This window comes from Stigmatopora nigra, chromosome 14 (genome assembly GCF_051989575.1).
Source record: "Stigmatopora nigra isolate UIUO_SnigA chromosome 14, RoL_Snig_1.1, whole genome shotgun sequence".
NCBI lineage: Eukaryota > Metazoa > Chordata > Actinopteri > Syngnathiformes > Syngnathidae > Stigmatopora > Stigmatopora nigra.
This window is the reverse complement of record NC_135521.1, coordinates 5,605,753-5,632,019: the sequence shown is the minus strand read 5'-3', so window position 1 is coordinate 5,632,019 and position 26,267 is coordinate 5,605,753. Positions and strand designations below refer to the sequence as shown.

The 26,267-nt window shown below is 40.8% G+C and overlaps 1 protein-coding gene across 1 annotated transcript in view; it reads right to left on the bottom strand.

The window, feature by feature from the left end:
* ppargc1b (peroxisome proliferator-activated receptor gamma, coactivator 1 beta) overlaps positions 1 to 24,891 on the bottom strand; it is a 42,807-nt gene extending 17,916 nt beyond the window's left edge. The window contains exon 1 of the mRNA XM_077732647.1: positions 24,734 to 24,891. Within this exon, the coding sequence (XP_077588773.1) occupies positions 24,734 to 24,814 (81 nt within the window). The 5' untranslated portion in view covers positions 24,815 to 24,891. The remainder of the gene's footprint in view (positions 1 to 24,733) is intronic.
* Positions 24,892 to 26,267: the final 1,376 nt, after the last annotated feature.

The window sequence follows — 26,267 nt, the reverse complement described above, 5'->3', positions numbered from 1 at the left end:
ATCGCCCATCATCCGAGACGAAAAAATATAACCGCAACTGTTCGCTAGCGTCACCGTTCTTCCACAATGAAAAGAATGATGGAGGCAGTCGTGACTTAGAGGAAGATAGGACGAGGGGGAAAGAGAGAGCGGTCGCCCTCCATTAGACACTCCCATTGCTTCGTTTCCTTCCAGCTGCTCGTGCAGGTGTGCGCACGTGCATGTGCAAGCGGTCGTGGGCGCGCCTGACGCGCTCTTAGCATGCCGATCACATCCCGGGCCGCTCACGGGCGCCATCTTTCTTCTCCTTTTTCATCTGGCCAAGCATGCATCTTTGCCCAAATGTGAGGCGCGGTCCTCTGCAAAGGCCTTGCAATCCAATTCTATTAGGAGGGGCGCCCACATGTGATTGGTCCTTTCCCTGCCTCACTTCAATCACATATGTAGATATAATAATTGAGCAGTGTTTAGTTTTGGGCAATTTACAGTCCATCCTTTGTCATGACATTAATCGTGAATTTAGAAGCAATTTTCTTACTGGGTAAAGATTGCATGTTCTCCCATTGTCTGCATGGGTTTTCCCTGTGTATTTCAGTTTCCTTATAGCACCCCCACTGGTCTACTAAGGCTAGGCAGAATGGAAAATGAAGAAATGAAAGTCAACCTTGTACATCAGCTACTACAGTTGAAAATGATTCACCGCCATTCAAACCCAGTTTACTAATAGACAGCCATTGACAGTTTTGTACGTCCAATCCATTTTAAATGGCACGGATGGATAATTTACCTAAATTGATGACAAAGCTGTGCCTCAGTCACTACAAATTTGAGTGATGGAAAAGTAGCCAGGTCATTATTTTCAGATGCAGTGCAGTCCCCCACTTTGGGAGGAGGGGATGCGACAGGGGTCAGACACAGTTCATGCTGTGATTATTTAGGAAAATCCGCCCGTGCCAGAAAGGGATGCAAAAAATAATAAAACAAAAATGGGGTTATTATTTCCTGGACGTAATGTCTTCCTCAAAGACAATAGCAAGCGTTCAGTGGACATATTCATCAGAGTGTCTTTGGATTGTGATACCAGGGCTTAACTGGGCCATTAGGAGGAGGAAAGAAAAAAATGGCCGATTAAGCAAACGGGCATGAAGAGTACTGATACCTTTGATGTTATTGAATCGGAAAAGTTCCAGGGAATATTGGAGTTCAGGAGGAGTTCAGCATGTTAACAAATCAACCAATATGACTATTAAATATAGGGACAATCTCAAGACAATAAATCTGTACAGTAAGGACTTAGTTTATACAAATTTGGGGCATGTCTCCCACTCGCAATACAAAATAATTCCTGTCCGTACTAAGAAGTGATGTGCGCCCTTGTATTATTATTATCATTATTATCATTATTATTATTATCATGTGTGTGTTAACATGATAGAAGAGATCCTGGGTGCTTGTTGTCTATAATCCACGTCTAATTAACAGTGATAAATGACTGCGAATTAATCCAGACAAAAGCCCAAATCCACCTTGTAATTGAACATCTGATCACTTGTCTTGGCTGTTATTCTTTACAGCATCCACCTTGCACAAACAAACCATAATGACTAAAATCATCTTGTCATTGTACTCTGCTATTCCATGTGTGGTCAAACTGTGCTCTGGGAAACGGTGAAAAAGAGAGATAGAGAACAAACGCCACTGCTGAGACAACGGCGAATGAAAGCCACGCTATTTATAGCTCGGCTGCCTGCACGCACGAGTGCTAACGGCGCTAAAAGAAGAGCGTCCGCGTGGAAAGGCCGATCGGCCCCACTGCGACGTCCCACACTGCTAAATTTAAACGCCTTCTTCTCTATGGTCCGCTTACCTTTGGCCAAGAACTATGATGATGACGACAATGCGGAGAGGATCGGTAGGATTGATATCAGACACTTCGAATTATGCAATCGCATTGCCATACACAAATAAATTCTACAGTGATAAAAGACCGACCCAAATCTGTCCTAACTTCCCCCTTTCAGGTCCTATCAGTTATTAGTATTCCTACATGATGTCTCTATGGTAAGTTAGGCTGTAATGAGCATGCAATGCTACATATAGTGAGGTTGCATATGTAGTAGAATTACATACAATTGTCACAGTTTGGGTGAGACTCTCTAATACTGCTCTAAATATACATATGAGCCAAAAAGCGGGCAGCACTGGAGTAGACGGCCGTCATGTGACCTTTCAGCCAATGAGTTCTCTCCATTAACGAGAGTTTTTATTGATCCACGCGTGTGGGAAATCCAATAGATGTGGTGGCATGGTTTGACGTGAGGTCAGACACTAAACACACACTCTTAAAAGAGCGCCACACAAGGTCAGCAAAGCAAAAAAGAAGGTCTCGGGTCCCTAATTTCTTCACCCCCACGGTCTTTTTTGTCCCATAAAACGACGACAACTTTAAACAAAAGGTCGAGAAGAGCTAAGCTTATGTACTGACTGTGAACAAACAATAAATAAATTAGCAAAATCGGTATTGAAAACCAAAAAAAACAATATTTTTTACGTGTACTACACTTATGTAGTATAATGGTTAACTAAGTTAACATTAGCACATTCTTAAAGTGCTTCCCTTATAGCAGGTGTAAAAAGTAAGTACTCAGCATAGTGCATTTTCCGCATGTGCACTTATACATTATAAGTGATCTTACGTCAAATTGCGCGAAGGTGAAGCGTTGAGCAATGGTGATGAGGGAGCAACTTCACTGTAATTGCCTCACACTCTCACAGCACTTGAAGATGGCCGAGTCCCTCACCATTCTTGGAGGTCACTTTGACAAGAAGCGGTTTAAACACATGACATCTAAGCGCCATCGATCGTCAGGACTGTACATACACGCACAACTACACATTAAACCTTGAGCGTGGAATACACAATAGTGGACAGCTAATCATTAGTAGATATGTCAGTGTTAGACATTACACACTTACTGGTTTTCAGGTCTTGACAACCCGACTAAAGACATATGGCCTGTTAAAATCCGCACATAAGCCGCACTGGACTGTATATCGCAGGGTTCAAAGCAGAGGAAATTCTAGTCGAGAAATTTGGGTAAGTAAGGAAGTATGTTTGTCATCCCACGGAATTATGTAAAAAAAAAAAATCATTGCAGTCTAGTGGTTTGTTTTTTAACCTTGCTTACAACTGAGCGCCAAATGATTGACAGGTTGTGGCTTATTTTTTCTCACAGGCATCACCCAAACCATCGGGCCACAACGCTTTCGTTCCTGAGCTCAGAATCGGCTTTTCTTCACCGGCAAAACGTCATACTGCCATATCAACGGCTCTGTCACTTAGGATTGTTCTCCCTCTAGTTTATGTCCTTTCGAGTTGTCAAAAGTTCTAAAGTTGAAATAAGATCACTATTTAAAGGGTTAAATTTAAGGGTTAAAAAAAAAAAATCCCAATCCGTGCATGAAAGGGTTGGAGGAAATGGAAAGCGGTCCACTCGTGACTTTGCACGTGGCCGCCAACTAATAAAGTAAGAAGAAACACAGGATGAAAATTAACACTCATACGTACGCACATAACATTCAGAAGTATGTGATTGATTGCAGCTTAATTGCCATTGGCTGCCATTGCCAGTGTGCATGTGTGTGTGTGTGTGTGTGTGTGTGTGTGTGTGTGTGTGTGTGTGTGTGTGTGTGTGTGTGTATAGTTCTAAATTTAGCTCATGCATGGGTCTCATGACTTATTCCTGGCAGGCTGCCGCTCACTTGAGTAGCGTCTGCCACACACAGATGATCTCTTCGACACACACATACACTACTTACTGTTATCCTGTGCGTTAGTATTAAAAAATAGTAGTCATTATTGATATTTTTGATTTTAACTATCAGATTAGATTAGAATTTTATTTCGTCCCGTGTTCGGGAAATGTCTTGGTTGCAGTAGCAAGACACACAAGACATTGTAGACCTAGTTGAGAAACTGGGGCCACACTGAAAGGGTTAATTAATCAGCCCTGATACAAAAAAAAGCAGCTTCTGAGGATCGGTAAATAGCGAGCCATGCTACAAAAGCTACCAAGTTTCAAAATTATCACTTAACCAATGGCTGAAGAGTAGGACTTCAAAGATAGTGTCCACAAGAATAAAAACACAACAATTTGTATGGCACACTGACAGGCCTTTAAACCTGTTAAAAATGAGCATGAATTACTAGTGAATTTAAAATTAGTAGAAGTCTGGCTCGCAAAAAGTAGTTATATTTTACAACATGATTTAAACAACTACTGAAGGGTTTGCATGCGATAAGATATTAACACACTAGAGGTTAGGCATTTACATAGTGTACATACAGTAAAATGACTCCTGCCGCATTAATGTACACTGGCAAAGTGTCCTTGCTATAAGAGGAGGTCGAACGCTTGGAATCGGTCTCAGCGAGAGAACAAGCTCATTACGAGTCAACGGGCGAGAATAAACGTCATCCCTCCCACGTTCCTTCGTTACTAACCATGCTTCTCATTTTCCAAGATTTCTTTTTGTCACGTTCTTCGGCTGGTGCACATGTGGCGTTAAACTCCCCATCCCGCCTTGCAGTGACATTAAATGACACAGACCTTGTGCAAACGGACTGCAAAATATGTTTTTTTTTTGCTTCTTAGTCCATTAGTAGTCCTTTTGCCTCATATAGAATCTAATGATGGTAATTTCTGGAATATAAGACGTTACTTCTTTCTCCTGCTATGAATACCACTTTGTATTATGATCACTTAATAAGTGTGAAGCTGCATCTAGGAAAGAGGAAGAAGACATTTGTACTATTTATATTTTTAGCATTTTAGATTTTATCAAATTTATTTGAAGTGGGTGGACAGATTTTTTCGTTTTAATTTGTGGGAAGCCATTTCTTGTTATTATTTCTTTGGTATCCAAGAATAATTGGATTATTGAGTCATAAAAATGATAAGATTTGCCTTTCCAATATTGTGCCCACAAAACCAGGAGTCACGTTTGTTAACGAGATGCTTAGCACAGTAAATTCCTGCTTGAATGCAAATTATTCATGAACTCAGTGGCGCAGCAATCTTAGCACAGGCCCTATCACAGCTTCATTTGTATGTTGTGAAATTCAAGGAAATGTCTTGCTAAAAAAAAAAAAAAAAAACATTCAATCTTTCCAAGTGTCCAAATACATAAGATGCAGCGTTCCATACTTTATATCTTGCCATAGCTCTAATGATGTTAAACATACATTACTTGGCAGTAAACTGTTTGTCTGCAATATGCCTTGTTGCCCCGCAGCACGCAAAATGCTTATCGCGCACTGTCGCTTACACACACGAACACCGTTTGTCAAGGTCGTCGGATAGGATTTCCAGGAACTTCAGAGATAAGCAATATGACACGTGAAGGAAATAAGAGAGGAGCTAGCTGAGGAGAAAGCAGTGAAAAGGCAGATTTGACAGCTGGACTCCATTTCCCATCAGCCCCGTGTCCTAAATAGCCTAAAAAATAATCAACCAGTGGATGTCCTTCACAATGAGGAATATTTTAAAACACTGTATTTCACTATTTAATCCACACTTTTCTCCATGCTATCCTTCTGCTAAACTACAATAGAGATAGGAAGAACGTGTATCTGGGCAGAATAAGCAAATCGTATACTACTGCAATGGCTTAATCGGAATGGCCTGGACACCCATACACAATCACACATTGTAGAGAAAAAGAGGAGTGTGGACCCGCATCACCGGGAAAGCAAGTGAAGAAGACGAGGACGGATGGAGGAGGAACTGAGAAAAAAATAGTTTGTGCAATGGGCTGTGCACGCGTGCGCGCATTCAGCCGTGTGGTCATGGCTCTTTAAACCAGAAGGAAAGAGGAGAAAAAGGCATCTATAATGTTGAGATTTTGTTGGAAGAAAAATACACAGACATACATCACCCAAAGGGGAAGTCTTTTGCACACACTGTGAATGCAATTGTTGCAAAAAAGAAGTAATAATGAAGAAAAATAAATACTAAAAGTCAGCCTGAAATAGAGGAAGTGAACCTCCAAGCCCATTTAAAAAAGCAATACAGGAATATTTTGGTGACCCACTTTGGCTGGCAACCAGAGTCAGCTACCATAAATTCTGGCCCATCCGTGACCCCATCGGACACCTGCAAATTATAGTCCAGTGTGGCTTTCATTGGAAGAAAATATTGTTTTCTTGCTGAAAAGCCCCAACGGGTGTGTCAACACGACTACTAATACCCAAAGGTACTGTTTTGGTGGAGTTCGCTTGAAAAAGACCATCTTGTTACCAAACGGATTCTCCAGTTCAAAGCAGAACATCAAGTGACTCTCCATTTTCTTTCCCTCGGCTTAACGTCTAAAAATGGAAGTTCCTTTTGGAAGCTTCCTCCATCGGGTACTCCAGAGGGACGCGCTCCCCACCCGACATCTCATGAGACCTCCCCCTGACTTTTATACATCAAAGGCGCCCCCCAAAACAAGCATCTCCACACACGCAAACCAGAATGGCGACGAGGTGTGGGAAAATTTCATCTAATCCTATCCATGTTGGAAATTTAGGGGTGTCACTGTCAATAAACAGCCCGCTCCCTCCATCCGGGGTGGGAAAAGTTGGTGCCAGAAAAGCGGGGAGGGGGTAGGTTTGTTTTGAAATTCAATCGCAGCCAGGACGGACGGGCATAGATCTTCTGGAGAAGACCGGGGTGCCAAAATGTGTGTTGTTATGTGTGTGTGTGTTTGTGTGTGTGTTGGGGTGATGGGGTAGAGGTTGAAAGGATATGGCTGGAAACAGCTGTCTCGCAAACACGTACACACACAACGGCGGCGGTCTTTTCCCAAACGTATCACGTGCGAATGGAGGCCTCGGGGGTGCACCGACTGTCAAAGTCACACAAACGCTCGCTCGCATGCCGCTTCAAAACATCTCCGCAAGCGCCATATATGCTCCACGTCCAAAATGGATTTACTCAAAATACTTGCTGAAGCATCTTAGTGAGTCAGTCAGTCGGGGCAATGGTTAAAAATGGGGTGCTGTGCATGCCAAGGCCGCTAGTTGGCTGTGCAACACGCCTAGTTATTGTTGGAGGTTACATTAAAGTTGAAATGGTGGGATTTGTATTTTGCCTAGGGAAAAATTTGGTACATTTTTTGAGAAAATCTTACAAGATGATGAAACTTATAATACCCATTTAAAATGTAGTTAAATCAAGTTTTCGATTGATTTCAGGAGTTCAAGTGGGAAAAAGACCAAATAATACTGAAATGGATCAATTTTAGGCTTTAAGAGAAATAAGTACCGTTTGGAAAATAAGGTTGAAATATGTTTTGGGGGAAATTTTAACAATGGCCATAATTTTGAGATTAAAAGAAAAAAAAATTCCTTGGATTAAAATTCCATAGTCATTTCACAATATTATCAGAATATTTGTTTGCTATTTGAGGATGGAGTCAGAAGTCATAATTTTATGTTATACTCTATACATGTGAAATTTTGACACAATAAGACATTTTAAATAACATTAAGACAGCATATACCCTAAATTCTTAACATCGAGGAAAAAATGTAAATCAAATAATTGATGTAATTTAAACAACCGTTCTCCCGATAATACTTTCAGAGCGTAATTCCAGTTATCCCGGATCTGCCCACTAGTGGCCTGGAGTGCACACTCACATCCATGATGTTTATGACCAATCAGCAAATTGATGAGGCTTGGCGCCTTGACACCGAGCCACGCCGCCGCATGCTGTTCCTGCGGAATCACGCCACCATTTGGCTCCGTGGAAACGTACAGTGAAAACAAGCACAGCCGTCACACACGTGCGCACACCCATCTCCACTCTGCGGTGATTACAGCTGCAGTCGCACAGATCCTGCATACTTAAAGACATCACACAATACATGCTTCGCCTCATTATGCCAATGAAATGACAATTTACATATAAATACACTCCACCAGTGTTGATTTGCATTAGCGACTTAAGTGCAGGCTTTTTAAAAATCATTTCAATCCTGATCTGGCAGAATCAAGGAATTGGCCCCTCCCCATCAAAATGAATTAGAGTTTTAGCGTTGTCAATGGCAGCCGATGAGTTAACGTACCTGTTAGGAAAATGTAGTCTTCAGGTTTCATGCATTATTTACTGAGAAATACCACCAAAGGAAGGGCTCTCGAAGACCTCTATTATAAGAGCGATGTGATGACTTTCACAAGCACTTTGTTATAACTGTTGACAAATGTGAGATGACACCGACGAGGACACGGACACGTCGAAAACAATTTGCCGCTAAGCGTTCCCCGTCTGCTCTTCTCGCTAAAATGCAGACAAACGGCTAAAGCTGTCTGCGATGAATTAATAATTCCACTGGGTTATTTGATGAGACATACGACTATACATCGATACTTCTTTAGGCCTTGTGTGCCAAAACAAATCTGCAATTTGTGGCGCTTTAAAATCCATCTTAAAGCGACGTTTGCCCAAACCTGTTCTACCTGGCAACAGGACAGTATCTCTCAAACCACACACAATATAACGGGGGGAAAAAGTATTAGTCTGTAAAGTTTGTTTCAGTAATGTAAATATAAATAGTATAAAATGTACTGTGTATATAGTTAATATTTTTCTGCAATATTCTTCTTGTAGCATTTACCTCATTCAATGCAATGCAAATGAGTTACTATAATTAAATCTTCTACTCAATTGCGATCTTGTGAACATGACACAATCGGGCCTGATTTTTGATCACCGTAACAACAAGACAATATGTCCGTTCCACATTCATGTATGGAAGCACCATTCCTTATTGAACTGCTGACCAAATCTGTGGGGTTTTTCCCTGACATTTCTCATTGGGATTTTTTCATCCGCGAATGCAGGAAGGAAACACGCGTGATGCACGCTATATTTATAGCCACACTGTTTCCATGACACTCATCCTCACGCCGGCCTGCAGACGCTGCATCCTCACCTCCCGAGGGCGGTGACAGCGGGAAGCAGCTGAGGAAGTGAGTTGCCATCTTGAAGATGGAACCGCAAGAACAAAATGAAATGGTACAACGACAACTGCCGCTAAGTTGGAAACATTTCACCCAACATCCAATATCAATATACTTAGGAGTTTCCATAATCATAAGGGCAACCCAATAACACTATATAACATTTCCGACTCATTTTGAAACCTTTAGGACCACCGGAGTCCCCGGAGAAAACCCACACAGGCCTGGGGAGAACATGCAAACTCCACGCAGGAAGGAGAACGTTATAAGCAACAAAATTCTAAAAAAAGACATCCCACTATAGGACCGTGTGCTCATTTTTTTCCATGGTTTTGAGCTCATTGAATTGGACATCTAAGATCATCAATGGCAGTAAACAAGTTAAGAAAGACACAAATGTGCTTGAGTGCATTTGAAAGCAACGCAGGCTACTCTTGTTGCTCCAAGATACAACCTCGCTACACTTGATCTCTCTCCCTCCCCGACTTACATCACATGTTGAAGCCCCTGAGCACCAGCCAGGCGATCGAGTGTGTGTGTGTTCGTGTGTGTGTGTGTTTGTGGAGGGGGGGGGGGGTTCACTTTGTCTCGACCGTGATGAGTGTGAAGGGTCATGTGAGGACGCCGATTTTTTTCCCCTGACATGATGAAGACAATTCACACATTTGAATGAGAGATAATTGTTCGTGTTAGTGTGTGTGTGATTGCGCAATCCTCCGTCTCCAGGGAGATGAAGCCAGCCATGGAAGTAGCCAACATGGTGGTGTCACCGCAACAAACGCCTGTGTGCACGCGCATGGTAGAGCCAGATAGATTTGATTTGACATCTTAAGCATATCGACCGAACTTTTGAAGAAAGATCTTGATCTACTGATCTTGAAAAAAAGTGCATAAATTGGCCCGTTATATCGGTCAAACTTTATCGAGGATTCAAGTCGATTTTATAAAGCACTTTAAAAACAACAGCAGTTATTAAAAAGTGCTGTACAGTAAACATAATAGATTCAAAGTGTAAATAAAAACAAGGTAGTATAACATAAAATATAATAGTAAAAACATTACTGCAATGCATGGCTCTATTTCCCCTGAAGAACGGGTCACGTAAATGAAGCTAACCCATCTCTCCTGTCATTGGTCAGCGAAGAAGTACCACCTTTGCGTTACAGTAGCCGACCAACTAGTCATGGCCAAACGCAATGACGCCATTGACACACACAGAGACATAAATCCATGCAAGCACACACCAGTGTTGCTCAATATGGACTCTGCAACCCTTCAAGTGAAACAACTTTTGCGTCCTTTTTCGTTGTTCCAGCACCTTTGATCGACTTTCACCATATCAGCACTTTGCCCTCCCCGCATCAGAGTTCGCTGGTTTTCATTCACAACTGCCCTAAACGTGCACGCCACAAAATCTTTGGGTTTAGTCCAGACCAAACAGGGCAGATGTGAATATTTCCTAAGAGAAGAGACTGATCATTACTCACTTGTCTTTTTAAACCAGTTGATTAACTTAAGTATATAATCTGAGAAAGCTATACATTGGCATTCATCCATCCATCTAATATATCAATTATATTGGACCCAGACTTCTAATATTGAATGTGAACCACTAGAATAGAGTCAATGTTGACTCATTGGTTGTCATTGAGGGCCCAAATGAAGCACCCATAACTGGATTTGAACCTCAGATGACTACCACGCGCATCTCAACGTTGATTCCAAAATACATGAGCACACTTAGAAAGTCATAACTTAAAGTGAGGCGACGAGCCAAAAATAACGGAACGCTAGAGGACACGTTAGCTGCATCTCGCAAGGTCAGATGAAAGATAAAATTGTGGCCGCCTCAAAGACTGCATGCCAGTTATGTCGTCTATTTTCGCGAGCGGGCCAAAATAGAATGGACTTTAGCAATTAGCACGCACACTTAACACATGTACGCACACACACACACACACACACACACACACACACGCTTAGCTATTAATACGTACACAAATGTCAGCACATGCAGCCTTGTCTATCCATCATGGCCACACTCACGTAGAAGATATTAACACTACAGCACACAGGAAAAGGTTAGACGTGTCACTCAGCCATTATAACACCATGTGACCCCCAAAGAATGGCCAAGAAAATGACCCCCAAAAATTGGATCTTTGACATATGAAATTCACTAGGAAGGTCAGTTACAAGAGATCCCCAAAATAAATCTTTGCCCTTTTTTGAATGTTTTTATTCATTCCTATAGGACACCAGTGTCAAACAAGCCCAGCTGGGGGGTCATTCTCGGCCCATGAGACAGAATTTTACAGGCCCATTTGACATCCAATTGCAGTTATTAGTGTTGCCAATGCGCATTTTGCTATGGACCGTAAAAATATAATATCTCTTGTGAGTCCTGTCACATGCAAGGACAACACACACACACACACACACACACACACACGCACATACTGTACATACTGTAATACTATAAGCACACATAAAATACATCAAGATATTGCAGTGGTAGCCTAACATCATTACACACACACACACATATAGGAGGGAGAATAAAGTAATCGTCTTTCTGTCCTTGAGGTGTGAGGGATGCCGAGCAAACATACACACACGCACACACACACACACTTGCACAATGGCACTGACATTATTACAAGACAGTGTGTGTTCCCCCATTAAAATTCCCATCCACATCCTGACATTTCACACAGATTTGCGAAACACAGCCAAACATTTGCACACTTTTCAACCCCAGTTGGATTGTAGTAACGCTGGGATCATCAGAAGGTGGCTCATGGTGTTAGAATCCTGTCAAAATTTTATAAGCGTCACGTGAAATATGGCCTATGTGAAACGTGTTCAAAGTGTTAATGGGCAGAACGCAGCCCATCAAAATTTGCCATTCCACACAATCTACGCATAAAAGAGATTCTTGTACGCTTCAAACACGTTTGGCGTATGCGTTATTTCACGTGACACTTATTGAATTGTGGCATAAATCTAATATCATAAGCCACCTTCTCCGACCACAGCATTATTACAGACTCTTTAGTCAAAGTTAATAGCCCGCAAAAATCAAAATACTGGAGAAAATACATCTCTAAAATGCGAAATATAAGGAATGTGCACATTCCAATTTTCAACCTGTTTTGAAGGCTCAATCTGAATTTAAGGGATTTTTCAAAGAGGAAAAATTGGGTAATTTAGAAGTACTAATATTGAACTTTTAATGTATGATGACTAACATCTCGTAACACTTAATGACTTAAAACGGATCTTAGTCCAAGAAAAAAAAAGATGATTTCTATTTACACGGTTAGGAGGGTGATTAGAACTTTTTAGTCTTTCATATACAATAAATGTCAGCCATAAAAAGTTGACTAAGAGCAATTTTAAAAGCTACATTAAGAGCATCTGACATCATCGGAAGTAAGGTGGACAGAGCTAAATAAATAAATAAAAAGACGACTCTGTCCGAGTGGTGCCTTGAGTTAGCTGACTAGGCCGCTTAGACTGACGCCACAAGATAACCACGGATAAGTGGCTTAACACGTAGAATTAGTCCTGTGTGACCAGACTTCTTCGGTGTTCCGTTTTGATGCCTCACAGCACACCTGAGGAATAATTACCTACTTTTAACGACAGGAACAGTCCAATTTTCTATTGTATAACTTATTTTACAGCTATAACGGTTTGATGAGTTAACTGAGTCACAATTGATGCAAGATGCAAAACCTATTTGGAACACGACATTGCGTTTCAAAATGAATCGTCATGATAAGATAAAATGACCAGCCAAAAACGTAGACTTTTTATTTTTGTTCAAGTAAATTGCTAAAAAGTCTTAGTTTTGATACAAATGAATTTGAATTTAGGAGTTTGCTATATATATATAGTTTGGAAGATTTGTAGTCTTTGGTAACTATGGTATTGGAATATAGTATTTAAGAGTATATTGTCACAACGCTATTGGTAATTTTCTAATAATAAAAGTCAAATTATTTGAGAATAGCACAGTTTGAAGGCACAAACAAACGAAAAAAACTGCTTGAAAGTTGGATTCTGTGTGTGTGCACAATTGGCAACGGCACACAGAGACTCCCACAGTTAGAGCTAGCAGCTCCATATTAGGCATGGACAGATATGCACACGCAAATACAAAAGCAGAAAGACATTGAACTACGACCTACGACCTCCCCGAAGTTTATCTGCACTCATTGTAGGCTCTTTGCGGCATCTACAAAAAGACGTTTGCATGTTTTTGCGTCAAGCATTGTTGGACTTCCTCACCACGGTCTGGAAGAAAAAAAACACCTGCTTTATTCAAATAAACACGTACTGAAAATTGTGGAACAGGTTGCCGACTTATATGCGAGAAATGGTCAAATTCAACGATTTTAAGGCAATTTTAAGTGTGGCTTATACGCGGGAAGGCTTATATGAAAGAAAATATGGTAAGTACAATTTGTACAGTTTGTTTTATTTTGACTGTCCTATTAAAACTGTCAATTTCAAAATCAGGTGAGTTGATCTCACATGCAAAAATATGTGATCGGAACTCCTACTTTAAGCATCCCTTAACGACTGTTCCTGGTAGGCTTGGGTTGAATTGTATCACCATTACACTAATCGGACTCGTTGAATCATGACAACGACAAAGGCGATCTACTAAAGTCTCCCAAAAAAAAATATTGCTGGAGGCTACGTGAACCAGAGCGCACTTCATCCTGCACTGCAGTAGAGCAAAAGAATGAGGATGAGGAGGCGGTGCAGGGCTCTTCTTCGCCCTAAAAGGTCCATCCTGAGCACCCCCACCTTTCACTAATTAGCCTCGTTTCAGTCGCAGGAGACGGCGATGCCATAAATGGAACATTTGCCAAGCTCGGACGTCTCCAATTTACTTTTTTTTTTTCTGAAAGCTTAGCTTAGCATGACAAGCAAGCTCAAGCCCTTTGAATGAAAACCCGAGAAATTCGCCTTGAAAGGCAGTCAGACCTAAACACGGGCTATCAGAGGCGGATAATATCGGCAAAGTCAAGGATCGGGTCGTTTTAACTTGGTGAATCATTCCAACTTATTGGGATGAAGCTATACAAAATAAGCCAATTGGCTCTAATTGAAATGTAATAGAAAAACATTGCACATAAGTTATGTTTCATACAAAATTCAAATATTCATTGTGATTTCTAATGAGATGCCATATCAGGATTGTGAAAATATCAGGGTATTATTGTGACTCAAAGTTGCATTTCAAACACTAACAATAGTATTTTTGTACCTCCGTCTCAAAATGTAAAAACTAAACCTAATGCACGTTTGGGTGTGCACACTTTTGCGCAGGTTTTTGACACGAATGTCTGTGTAAAGTCAACATGAAATAGACAAAGGGGAGTGAATAAGATGTGGACATAAACACGAGAAAAATGAAAAGCAGTGGGAGCAGGCCAGGACAAGCAAGATCCTTTTTGGATATCTAAACAAAGGTGTGTGTGTGTGTATTTGTATGTTTGTGTGTTTGGCTCAAGCATGCACAAAAAAATACAACACATCAAATCAAAAGTGTGTGTGAGAGTACACAGGATATGTGGTGGCTCGACACTAATGATCAAACACGAGAGATGGTAACTTAGTAACTATGATGTGTTAATTATTGCACACAAACAGTGGAACCTTAGCCTCTAGTATCAGATTTTGTCAAAAGATCCAAGTCTAAACCCGGGTCAAGCCAAGAGGAATTTTTTAAGAACAACCATGACGACGACTGTGATTCAATCAAAGTAATTGCGAAACGCACGACATGCCAATTGAAATTCAACCTTAAAAGTAAAGTTTTTTCTTTGGCTTTTTTCTTCCAACTGCTGTTCAGAAAATTAGAATTTCGGAGCCTCTTTAAAATCTATCAATTTTTTAGTCATTTACAAGGAATTTTTGAGTCACCAAAATACACATGGAATGTTTTTGTTTTTTAATTGTTTTTTTTGTGGGACAAAAATGTGTTTCACTTCTTTGTTTCTTGATTTGATTGATGTTTTTATGTATAAAATAAGTGAATTGGATTTTTTTTTTAAATGGACTAGATACATTTTGAAATTTTGAAGAATTTGCCTTGTTACCTATATTGTATTGCATCATTGGCGTCAGCGACATTCCTCGGCCGAGGGAAAAGAACACTATTAGGTGGGTGTGTCGCTATCTCTACTAAACAAGTAATACGACTACTTTGTTGCTATTATGACACCATGTTGGGCTTTCAACTCTATATTTCGAAAAATGAAAAAGGTACACGCCACGTCATACATTCTATGTTAACCTAAAAAATGTATGGAAGAAAGTTACAGTGACAAAAATCAAGCAAGACAAATCTATTCTGAAAAATGCAAGGCAAATTGTATGTCATGACATGAAAAAATGACTATTTTCTGTTTTAAATTTGAATTAGGAGATGCAATTTCTGGATTAAAACCCAAATAACTAATTTGCCACCATTTCCCACGCTAGATGTCCCATCCGTTTACACAGTTTGTTCATTCAGTCTACATTTTGAAGGTACAATGATGAGAATCGGTAAAAAAATAAGAATACTATAAATGGTGAGCTTTGATTTACAAATCATCGAGGGTTTGAATCGAGTCTTGTGAGATCGAAGTCACGTCAAATGGACTATTTTTACTTAAGTCTGACTTAAGTCATATTCAGTTTGGCGAATCCTCGAGTACATCATCTTCAGGTAGAAATACAGCCAGCACAGAGTGGTACATGCGCACGTGTAAGCATCACAAAGCAGCAAGCGCAGGGGTGTGTGATGCTGCTGCAGCACTGTGGTCACGCAAGCCGAGCGGGTCTTTGGGAAGTAGGTCAACCAGCGTGCCCGGCAAAAATGAAAAAGCAAGGATAAAAAGATAGCAAAAAGAAGGGGAAAGGGGGCGGCCAGTGACCCTTTGCAAACCCCCCAAGAAACCGACTCCCAATTATGGCAATGATTAACTTGTTTGAAAGACTATATTACTCAGGCGTTGCAGTGAGGGATCAAATTCTTCAGCCGCAAGTACTTTCGGAATAAATCATTTCTTTCGCTATCCAGCAGGGATAAAAGATTGGAAATTTGGTTGCAAATGGCTAAAATCTGTAGGAACACTTTGTCTTTGAAGGGAAATGGGGGAAATTGATGAAGTGACCGTAATAGCTCCTTCAAATTCAATCAATGTGAGTCTTCTGTTGATTGACATGCTTACCCGATTTTGTGTTTTGTCCAATTAGTATTGACTTGAATACATTCATCTGAAAATAAACTGAACATCTAGTGCAGGTAATGGCAGCCAACCTAGAGGAAACTATATTTTGTGACTGATCAACAAATATATTGCCACTTTGGAGTTAGTGTTCAACTTGAAATGGACATGCGAATAACTGAGGAGAGAACATTTGTCTCTGAAGGAAATCCAAAATTTCCATAAAATTGCTACTGGGAACTAAAATATCTGGCTTTATTTGTTCTGGGTGGCCCACCCAAAAAAAGCCTTTCACTTTTAATCCTGCGTTCAGGCACAATCATGTTGCCTGCACACAAGAACTATAAACTTTCCATCATTAATCTTAGCCACTCCCTCTCTTTATCACCACCAATACAAACTTCAATGATATCACACACTACCCGCCTCATCATGCCCAAGCCAATCGACCGCCTTGTACGTATACTATCAAATTCGGGTCTTACTTCAAAAGAGTCAAAAAAAAAAGTGTTGCATTGAATCATTTCTTTTAATACTAAATTTCTGCCTACTCACTTGAATGTAAAGTAATTGTCACATGTACTGTTCCGACACTCCCTAAGTAGCCCCCCAAAAATGTCAAGAAGCAATCCCAGGGTGTAGTTTACAGACAAAAACGCGGCCTTGGAACATGGAATTTAAAACCCGTCTCTATTATGAGCAAACCCAAAGTCTTAAAAAGCCATGCCAGAAGAGCGACTGGAAGTCTGCCAAATCAGGATGACTATTCTCGTGTCATTTCAGTCGCTTCTTACGTGTCCTACAAAGACAACGCTGAGCTTTTCAGATCTTGTTTTTAACTTGGATGACGACCCACTTTGACAACTAGCCATAAAGCAAGTACCTGTAATAAATCATCAATCAATCACTCTTGCATCAACAATATTGCTTTTACCCGTTGGTCTATCCACGACGCAATATTTCATCTAGCGCCGAGTTTGTCAGTAGTGTCAAAGCGGAGACCTTTGGCCTGATTTTCCAAAGCGGGCAGGCCGAGGCTTAATTTCTGCACCGCTGCCATTTGCTTGCCGTCGTGGCTAATTGCCACATCGGCACGATGAACCAATATGTATGGGGTGGCGCTGGATTTGCAGTATGTTGAACGCTAATCTGGGCAGATCAGATCAGGGGCAGAGTTCACAGCGTCATAAACTCTTCAAGCAAGATGCCAGTCTTGAAAGTGTAACTGGAGCTCTTCAGCGGCATAAAACAAGATTTTCAAATGCTCTTATTTTTTGTGTGAATTTAGAAAAATGAAGTAAAGTGGCCACTGGTGACCATTACTTTATATTCGAAGCACATAAATGTCATATTCATAGTGCATCATCTTTAGAGGCGAAACTGTACAATAATGTTTCATCCGATTTTCATTTTTGGTTAAAAAATGGCTGGAAAAGTACTTCAAATATTTGTCTATACAAATGTAAACAATACAAAATGATTCATCTCAATCGTTTTAATGAAACTATAAATAAACAAGCAAATCGGTCATTTTTCAAACATAAAATTACCGTTTTTTTGTGAATGACAAACTTTTTTGACTTTTTTGTAGACATTTGGTGTCAATGGCAATATCTACCTGATTTTCTGTGTTAAAATGTTAAATTCTTTATAAATGACAGCGATTTAAGGATCTTAACCTTTGCCAATGTCCACAAAATTCTGGATGTATCCCCTTTTCTTTGTGCACAAGTAAGATTAACTAAAAGTGTCAAGCTCTTCTCACTTACATTTTTCATTCTACCATCTGTCATCTCCGTAAACTACTCATCCGGAGCCCTTTTTCTCAATAGCATTGAGATGAAAATGATATCATAGTGTGAGGCGTCGGAGCAGAAACTCCCAAAGGATTTTGATCCCACATGCGGCAATTAGCTCGCACTATTACATTTTCTAAGGGAAAAACAAGCATAAAACAAAAGCCAAATGATACACAAGCGTAGCGAAGCAATCGTACAAAATATACACCTGAAATGTTCCACCTTTAAGTGCATTAGGACGTCACCGTCGGGCAGGGGAGCGTCGGGGAGGCCCGCTGTGAGGCTCATGCCGCCTGTCCTATTTCTTTGGAAGCTGATTTATCGCTGTGACCTCCACCAGGGAAATGTCTTTTTTTAACATGCGCAGAACACCTGCTGTGCATTACTGCAGACTTTTGGAAGAGGCCAGAGGCTGATTGTTTACGCCACTTCAACTTTTATGAAGATTAACCTAAGAGGCTTTTTTTGTGATTTTATTTCAGGATCATTATTGTCAAATGTTGGTTGGCGGGCCGCATTAATGTTAACCCGATTTCACATGGGACGGGAAAATGTCTTTTAAACATTTGTGTGTTTTTCATTTAAAAAAATAAATAAATAAATTGAATTGTATTTAATATTAAAGTGGAAAACTGAAATAATTTTTAGATTTTACAAAACTAAAAACACCCAAAGAGAAAAAAAATATGCATATATAATCTTCATTTAAATTTGCTCCTAAAACATAAAGCTGACACTCATGATTTACTTGTTCTCTTTAAAAAAAAATACTTTTATAACCATCCTAATTGATAATGAGTTAGTCACAATTACACCCTTTAAAGCACATGTTATGTCCATGTACAGTAGTTTATATATGGTAGCATTTTGGCAAGACTCAGAAAATAGTTTTTGTTAGTGTTGTATGTTTTTAGCGGGGTATAATTATGCCGTTTCAGATGGAGTAACATCTAACCAAATTTCATCCCGTCGTGTTCCAGATTTGGCAGCACTGTCCAGTTAACATGAAAATCCGTTTGACCCATTTCAATCTGATCTTTGAATCAGCTGGCAATTAGAATCCCAGTCATCGTCGTCATCTATTTCTATTAAGAGTATTTTATTGCTAACGACATTCCTCTTCATCTGCTGTGCTTAAAGTGGCCCTTATTGCTACTCCTGCTAATAATTGGATTCTCCCTGCAGATATATTACGGCTTAAACCCTCCCTGGTGTCTCCCACTTAAGACAGACCACTCATTTCATTGCCTGCGTTCATTTTCGCTGCAATAACAATAAAAAAAAATAAAAAGTGTGATTGCCGCAGGCCTGAACAGTGCAACTCTTGCTTTCGCTCTCTCTCTCTCTCTCTCTATCTTGACATGATGCCAGTGTTTTGACTGGAGCTCACCCTGACGCGGCCAACAGGCAAACTACGTTGGAGGGATGTCTGGCCGCACACGCTTACACACAAAAGCCTAACTACACACACAAATTTATTACACAAATACCAAAACACTAACACGTATAAACGATCTCTGGGTGCCTGCCAATAAACTAAGATTTTCAATGCAACTCGATAATAATCATCTCATGATAGGGGGAAATATACGACAATTATTGTTGCACGTCTCGGGAAATCAATCTACGATATACAAAACTATTAAAGAGAAAAACAAGCCACGTAATCCTGAATGGAAAAACCAAACTATGTTTTTTTTTTTGCAATTTTGTGTGACAATCTAATAAAAACTAACAAAGACATTATTCTACCGCAAAATGTACATAGCATTACATAATATCTATTTCAGTGGTTCTTAACCTGGAAGACATCAACTCATCATATCTATTTACGATAACATGATCCATATAATCTCTAAATTAGATTTTTTTTTACAATGCATTCAACACATTGCACACCAAAAAAACGTCCAATTCATTTAAAACACACAGGCTGACTATGAAAGCTCATGTTTCAATTCAGTTTTGAGGTCAACAATTTGTTGAGTCAATTATTTGTGGCAGCCCTATTTTACCTGCCACTGAGATATTGCCACATATCCCAATATCGATTTTACGCCAGATTATCGACATAAAATACGATCGCACGCTAACACATGCGTACGGCCAACATAGATGCATCAGTGTGTTGTTTCCACTATAGGTAATCCACAAGCGGGATTATTGTGTGTGATTAAGACTATGGGATCTGCGAGGTTAGGGAGATTAAGGGGGGCATCTGCGGGTTATGTCACTCTGTCAAGTTTGCAACCTGCTGCTAAGGCGCATGCAGGAACCCAGGACGTCTGCTAAAGTGTCACTTGGCATTTGGAGCAGCGCTGTCTATCGTCATGGTAACAACATACGTCGGTCGGGTGGCACAACGAGCAACAAAAAGACTTGAGCAAATGTATCATGGAAATTCTAGATTATTTGGGGGGATGATTTATTCTTCAAAGTGAATATTTTAGGGGTTTAAAGAGGTTTTTTTCTAAATTTTGCTAATATTGTGACATCCAGTTATTGCATTAGTCTTGCATGCCTGAATGTTGTAATGAACAATAATTTTAAAAACTAACATAAAAAAACTACTAAAAATAATTTTGCAAAAAACTAATAATAGTGACAGTGTACACTAAGAATAAAGTGTGATTCATCAAAAATTGAAATAATTCAAAATAACAAAAATAATTTGTAAAAAAAATATATATATTAAATTGACATATTCAAATACACGCATCATTTGCCTATTGACCTTCCATGACCTCACCTAGCGTATTTACATAATCTGGTCCCCTGAATCCCATTTGAATGGGAATGAATATTGGATGTTGCCGTCAATAGCTCTTTTCAATATGGATTTCCATCTTTTACCATCTACCACAACACACAATTTCTGACCTAGCCTGGCTGCTAATGATTTCATCCAATAATCAAACTTAAAATGACAAAAACACCTCCCAACTTTTAGCTACACCTTCTTATATAAGATTTAGCCAATGACTGATATAACACACAAATATTGTGGAGCCCGACCATTAAAGTTTGTATTCATAACACAACAATGATGGATGTGTGTGCGCTTTTGTTTGTATGTGTACACATGAGGGCTTTCAAGGACACAGATGTAAAACAAAAAAAAAGCTTGAAGGAAATTTCCATTGCCCATTGGACACCCCCGCACACACAGGTGCCAGCATGCTGTGTCGCCGTGGCAACCAGGTGCAATGGACAGGCTGGCGCGAGCAGTGTCAGCACGTACTTATTTATTAAATACACACAAGGTTGAGTCGCCTTGCGTTACTCCCCTTGACAAAGCATTTGTTATTTTTAGTTGTTGCCGCGTCAGATAAAGGCAGCATCGGGCTTAAATATTCCAGGTTCAAATCTGCTCAATTTATCTTTGGATGGCTATCGATGTCAATGACAGCCAAATTAGAAGCAAGACAACAGACTTACTTTGTCCTTTTAAGCAATGTTTCCTCCAGCTTTTTTGCACGCCCCCTTGAGAAAGATGCTATAGAGCGTACGTTGCCAAGTAAAGTGTATAGTTTTCAAAGGCAACCTGGTAGGAGGCATTTCGAACTGAAATGGCTTATTGTCTTTCTAGCAAGAGCTTTTTTGAGATGTCATACACGACCACATTTGAAAATGCTAAATTTGAATTTTCAAAGTTGAACCTTGACACAACTAACGAACACGTCTGTCCAATCCAATAGATGCAAGTGTATGATGACGAAACAGAAGCCGTGTAAGCACCTTTATGAATTATTGAGTGTGAACCCAACGCTCTCTCCTTTGAAGAGGGCCTGCGTTAACCTTCGGGCTATTAGGAAAGAAGCGTCCAGATCATGCCAGGCATTAGAGATCTGGTAGAACACCACTACTCACAAAGGGAAACTACAAATTTGACAAATCAAAGAAAATTCCCCCTGAGTTGTGAGGAAGTAGGGCACTACTTTATCAAATAGCTTCTGACACAGCGGTCTAAACCTTTTACACTTGTCTTTAAGAGACAACGGTAGAGTATCTTTTTTAAGTATCAAGATCAAGTTACTAAGGTGTACATGTTGCTTATACTCCAGTGTGGCTTGTTGAAAAATACATTGCGGGTGCATCCCATTTTACAGTGCAAGATTTGTAGTATTTGTTCGACAATCTGCAATATGACATATCCCTTAAGCTATCTCGCCGCCAAAACGTCACTCAAAACAGCCTAAAAAAAGTGTGTGAATGTGCAACAGGGGGAATGACAGTCAGCCAAGCCAGAGAAGGAAGAGGAAAAGTCACATGCTGGAGGGTAAAAGAAGAGGGGGAGGCGCGTCAGTGCCAACGTCACGTCAACGCCTCCCTTCCTCCCAAACCTCCCTTCCTCCCTCCCGCCCTCGTCCACTACGACTCACATGACTGCAGCAGCGCGGTTCTGTAACACATCACGAGGAGTAGTATTACAAGAGTGGAGAGCACAGTGGAATTGAGAGACAAGGGAAGGACCATTTAATAACCTCCAGTAAATATTAACGCAAAAGATAAGCTTTAAAGGAGACAATTGTTATTTGTGTTAATCGGGCCTACCTGCAATTCGAACACACCCAGTGACTTGTAAAATCAGTTTCAGGGCCTTTTGCAAGGTTACCTATTGAGTAAGAATGGGAACCCCTTGACTCCTACATGATAAGAAAGTATTTTCGATATCAGGTTTGTGATGCCAAAAATGGATTCGACGTCTTGCGCAGTCGAAGCCAGCCGACGAGTGAAAAAACGTAAAAGATTAAGCTACACAAGGGTCAACGACGTTAGGACTCTTGAAAAAGATATTCTAATCGGTTAGTCAAAAAAATTCGACAGCTCTAGTTTACCTGCCAGTCTGAACGAATTGGAGGCTGGACACCACCAATGGCAGCCAATGAGTTAAACAGACAATCTATCAATTATTAGCACTAGCATATCATTTACATTGGTCACAAGACTAGATTCGGTACTGAAATAGCAATACGATATCGGGGCAGTACTAAGACAACACATGTCGAAATCTAGTTTAAAACCACCGGTTGCCCTACCCAAGATGGCTGCGTCAGACGTGTATTTAGTCGTGTGGCACTACCGATAGGTCATCAGGATAAATAGCACGATGACGTATGGATCTATTGTCCCACCCCTAAATTATCATCCCGATTTGGGAATCGAGAAATGGACTGGTTGGGCTTGTTTTCCATCACGGGACCCACTAAAACCCCCCGGGAGTGCAACAACCACCAGCCACGTCTATTGGGAGCAAGGTCACAGCACATAAAGTAATGTGTGCCAAAGCGCCAGCTTAAATGCTGAATGTTGCAATGTCACAATGCAGTCCAATGTAAAGGTTAATGCAGCGTGTTAAAAATAGAACACACACACACACACACACTTAACCTGCTTCGAGTGCCAATCTGCTTGAACACATGATGCAGACACCAATGTCACACAACAGTGATGCAGTGGTTATATCATGGAAGGTGGGTGGGTGGCTTGATGGTAGGGTGGAGGTGCATCCTGGAGAGGGATGGAATGGATGGGCTTGTGGGGAGGGGAGGGCTTCGTGGTTGGGGGGGGGGGGGGGGGGGGGGGTTCTCGAGCATTGAGCATCACACGTCGTGCGTGTTTCGGAAGCGCGGCATCCATCCAAGAGCAAGATGAGGGATTAAGAGCCTTGATCCCTAGCCGCTCAATCCTGCCATGAACGTCTCCGAAAGCTCACTTTGAGATGGACTCGATATTTTTTTTTCGTTTAGAAGCAACACATGACATTCGAATCCCCTCCACATCGCATCGCATCAAAACGATGATCGATCATCGATGTGTGCCACGTCTCTCCTTGCCAAAGTTGCCACTCGGTTTAGCAAGGTGCGCGCACGCGTCAGCGAGTCGGGCGATCTTGACAATCCTCTTAAAAAAAGGTGCTTTTATTCGAGGCGAAAGGCACGCTCGTGTCTGGCTGATATAACCAAGAACCACAACAAACGCTCGACTTGCGTTTTGTAACACGAGATCTTACGCAAACTATAATGCGTCCCCTCCCCTTGCACAAATAGGCAACATCTTCCATTTACAGTCAAAATATTGTCTCCCCTCAATGGGGGATACGGTAGATCGTGAGAGTTGACCCAAGTAGGGAGATCTACTGGGAACCAAGCACCCCCCTTCCCTTCTCTCCTCCCCACCACTGATCGTCAACGCGACGTCGTTATCCAACAACGAATAATAATAACAGTTGTGGTGCCTAAGGCTAAAAAGACCTCCCGAAGACCTCCTTCTGCAATCAGCACGACCCCCCAAGCCCTTCGGGGTATGGTGCACACGTTGTCAGTCACCACGTGTCTACGCCGGGCTGCACTGACAGCCAGCTTCCCCAGTGAAGAATGCGTCAAAAAGTTTCCAAAGTGCGGCTCCGCATTCCCCCAGCTGCAGCAGGGGGGCCGCAGTATCCGCGCTCAGGCACCCCCCGAGGAGTAGAAAAAAATCACACGTGAATTCTCCCAGGATCGTGCAAAGCGAGGATGATGACATCCACCTCCGCGTGTGCGTCGCCAACCAAGAGCACCGAGCCGAGCCGACGACAAGCCGCTGACAAGCCGGCGAAGGGCTCCCCATTGCCGGCCTCTCGCTGCTCCGAGCACCGGTGGCGTTGGACGGTGCAGACAATCCGAGACAAATACGCATTCGGGCTCTCATGCAAAGCGATCGTGGCTCTTACCTGGCTGTCGGGGTTCTCTGTCAGGTAGTTGAAGACGAAAGACGAGAGTTCCTCATCTAATAGTGTAGCGCAGTCCGCCATCTTCTAGTGAATGAGGCGCCTCGAAGCCAGGCTCCGGCTAATAGACGGAGCACTTGCACTGAGACGTGGGACCTGTGGAGGGCGCTTCTGTTTACACGGAGATCACGCTCACTGGCTTTAGTCCCACACACACTCTCTCTCTTTCTCTCTAACACACACAAACACACACAGAAAACAGGTATATATACAATAACGAAGTAAATATGTCCCTCCTTGAGTTTCAATTTTAACATTGACTTTTTTCTGCATTGCTGTTATTTTTGTTATAGCATCACAATTCAGCCTAAAAAAATCACTACCATTCAAGCACTGCTCCCAACTTCTAATAGATTGGACGTCTGTCGTCGTCAATGGCAGGCAATATATAAATAATTACTATGCATAAATCATTGGAGGAACATAAGTATCTGAATTTTTTTTAGCATTGATTAATATACTCAATATAGGCAATTAAATTGAAAAGTAAGGCTAAAAATGTAAAATTTGCAGAGAAAAAATATATATTTCAAAAATACATCAAATGAATCAGTCTTCGTCCAATAAGGGAATTCATAAAAAGTTTAGGTATTACAATCGAGGATGGTTCTATAGTATGACATATGGCTCAAATATGTGCTTGGTCCGAATGAGTCACTAGAGTAAAAAAAAAACAAGTTGTGTTACTGCCAGAATGAGTCTCTCTATTTAATCCATTTGACTTGATGACATTATTCCAATTCTTCTCCTTCTTCATTCCTCCAAATGTGAATCATCATTTCCTTAATCCCAATTTCAGTAGACATGCCTCAACCAACTCTTTGGAATGTTTATAAAAAGTATTTTTATTACCTGAAACAACTTCACTCGCTGACGTTTCCCTTATTTGCAACTTAGTGCGATCTACTGATTTTGAAAGGAACTTTACGGAGAAAAATAAAGGACTCTGCACTATTTTATTTATAGATTACTTTAAAAAGCCCCATTTTACGATTATCTTCAGTAGGCTATATTAGCTGAAGAAAACATAATAACAATGTCAAACAAGTAGTTACATGCTCAACCGGGCTTGAGAGAGCAACTCAAACCAAATATTTTCCCATCTCGGAAGAAATTTGACTATTTTGATATTTATTATATAAAAACAAGTTTTCCTTCTGCAAGACTCATGTTGACAAAATACAGAGTAAAGAGTAGCAAGCATACAATTAAAGGTTGGTGAGCAATTTTACATGTCGAAAATGAAATTGCCACTTAAATCCTGCTTTATCTTTATCATAATTCAATCCAAAATGATGTCTCAGAGAACATTGTGACATGACAACTATGAATTTTTTAAAACTTGCTTATTTGTGCGGCGCTGCATTAGCCAAATGACATAACCCACAAATCGTAACATATAAAAATCATATCAAAAGCCTTGATTGTCATCATTCACAGCTGTGTACAACTAAATTGGTGGTGCTACTCCACATAG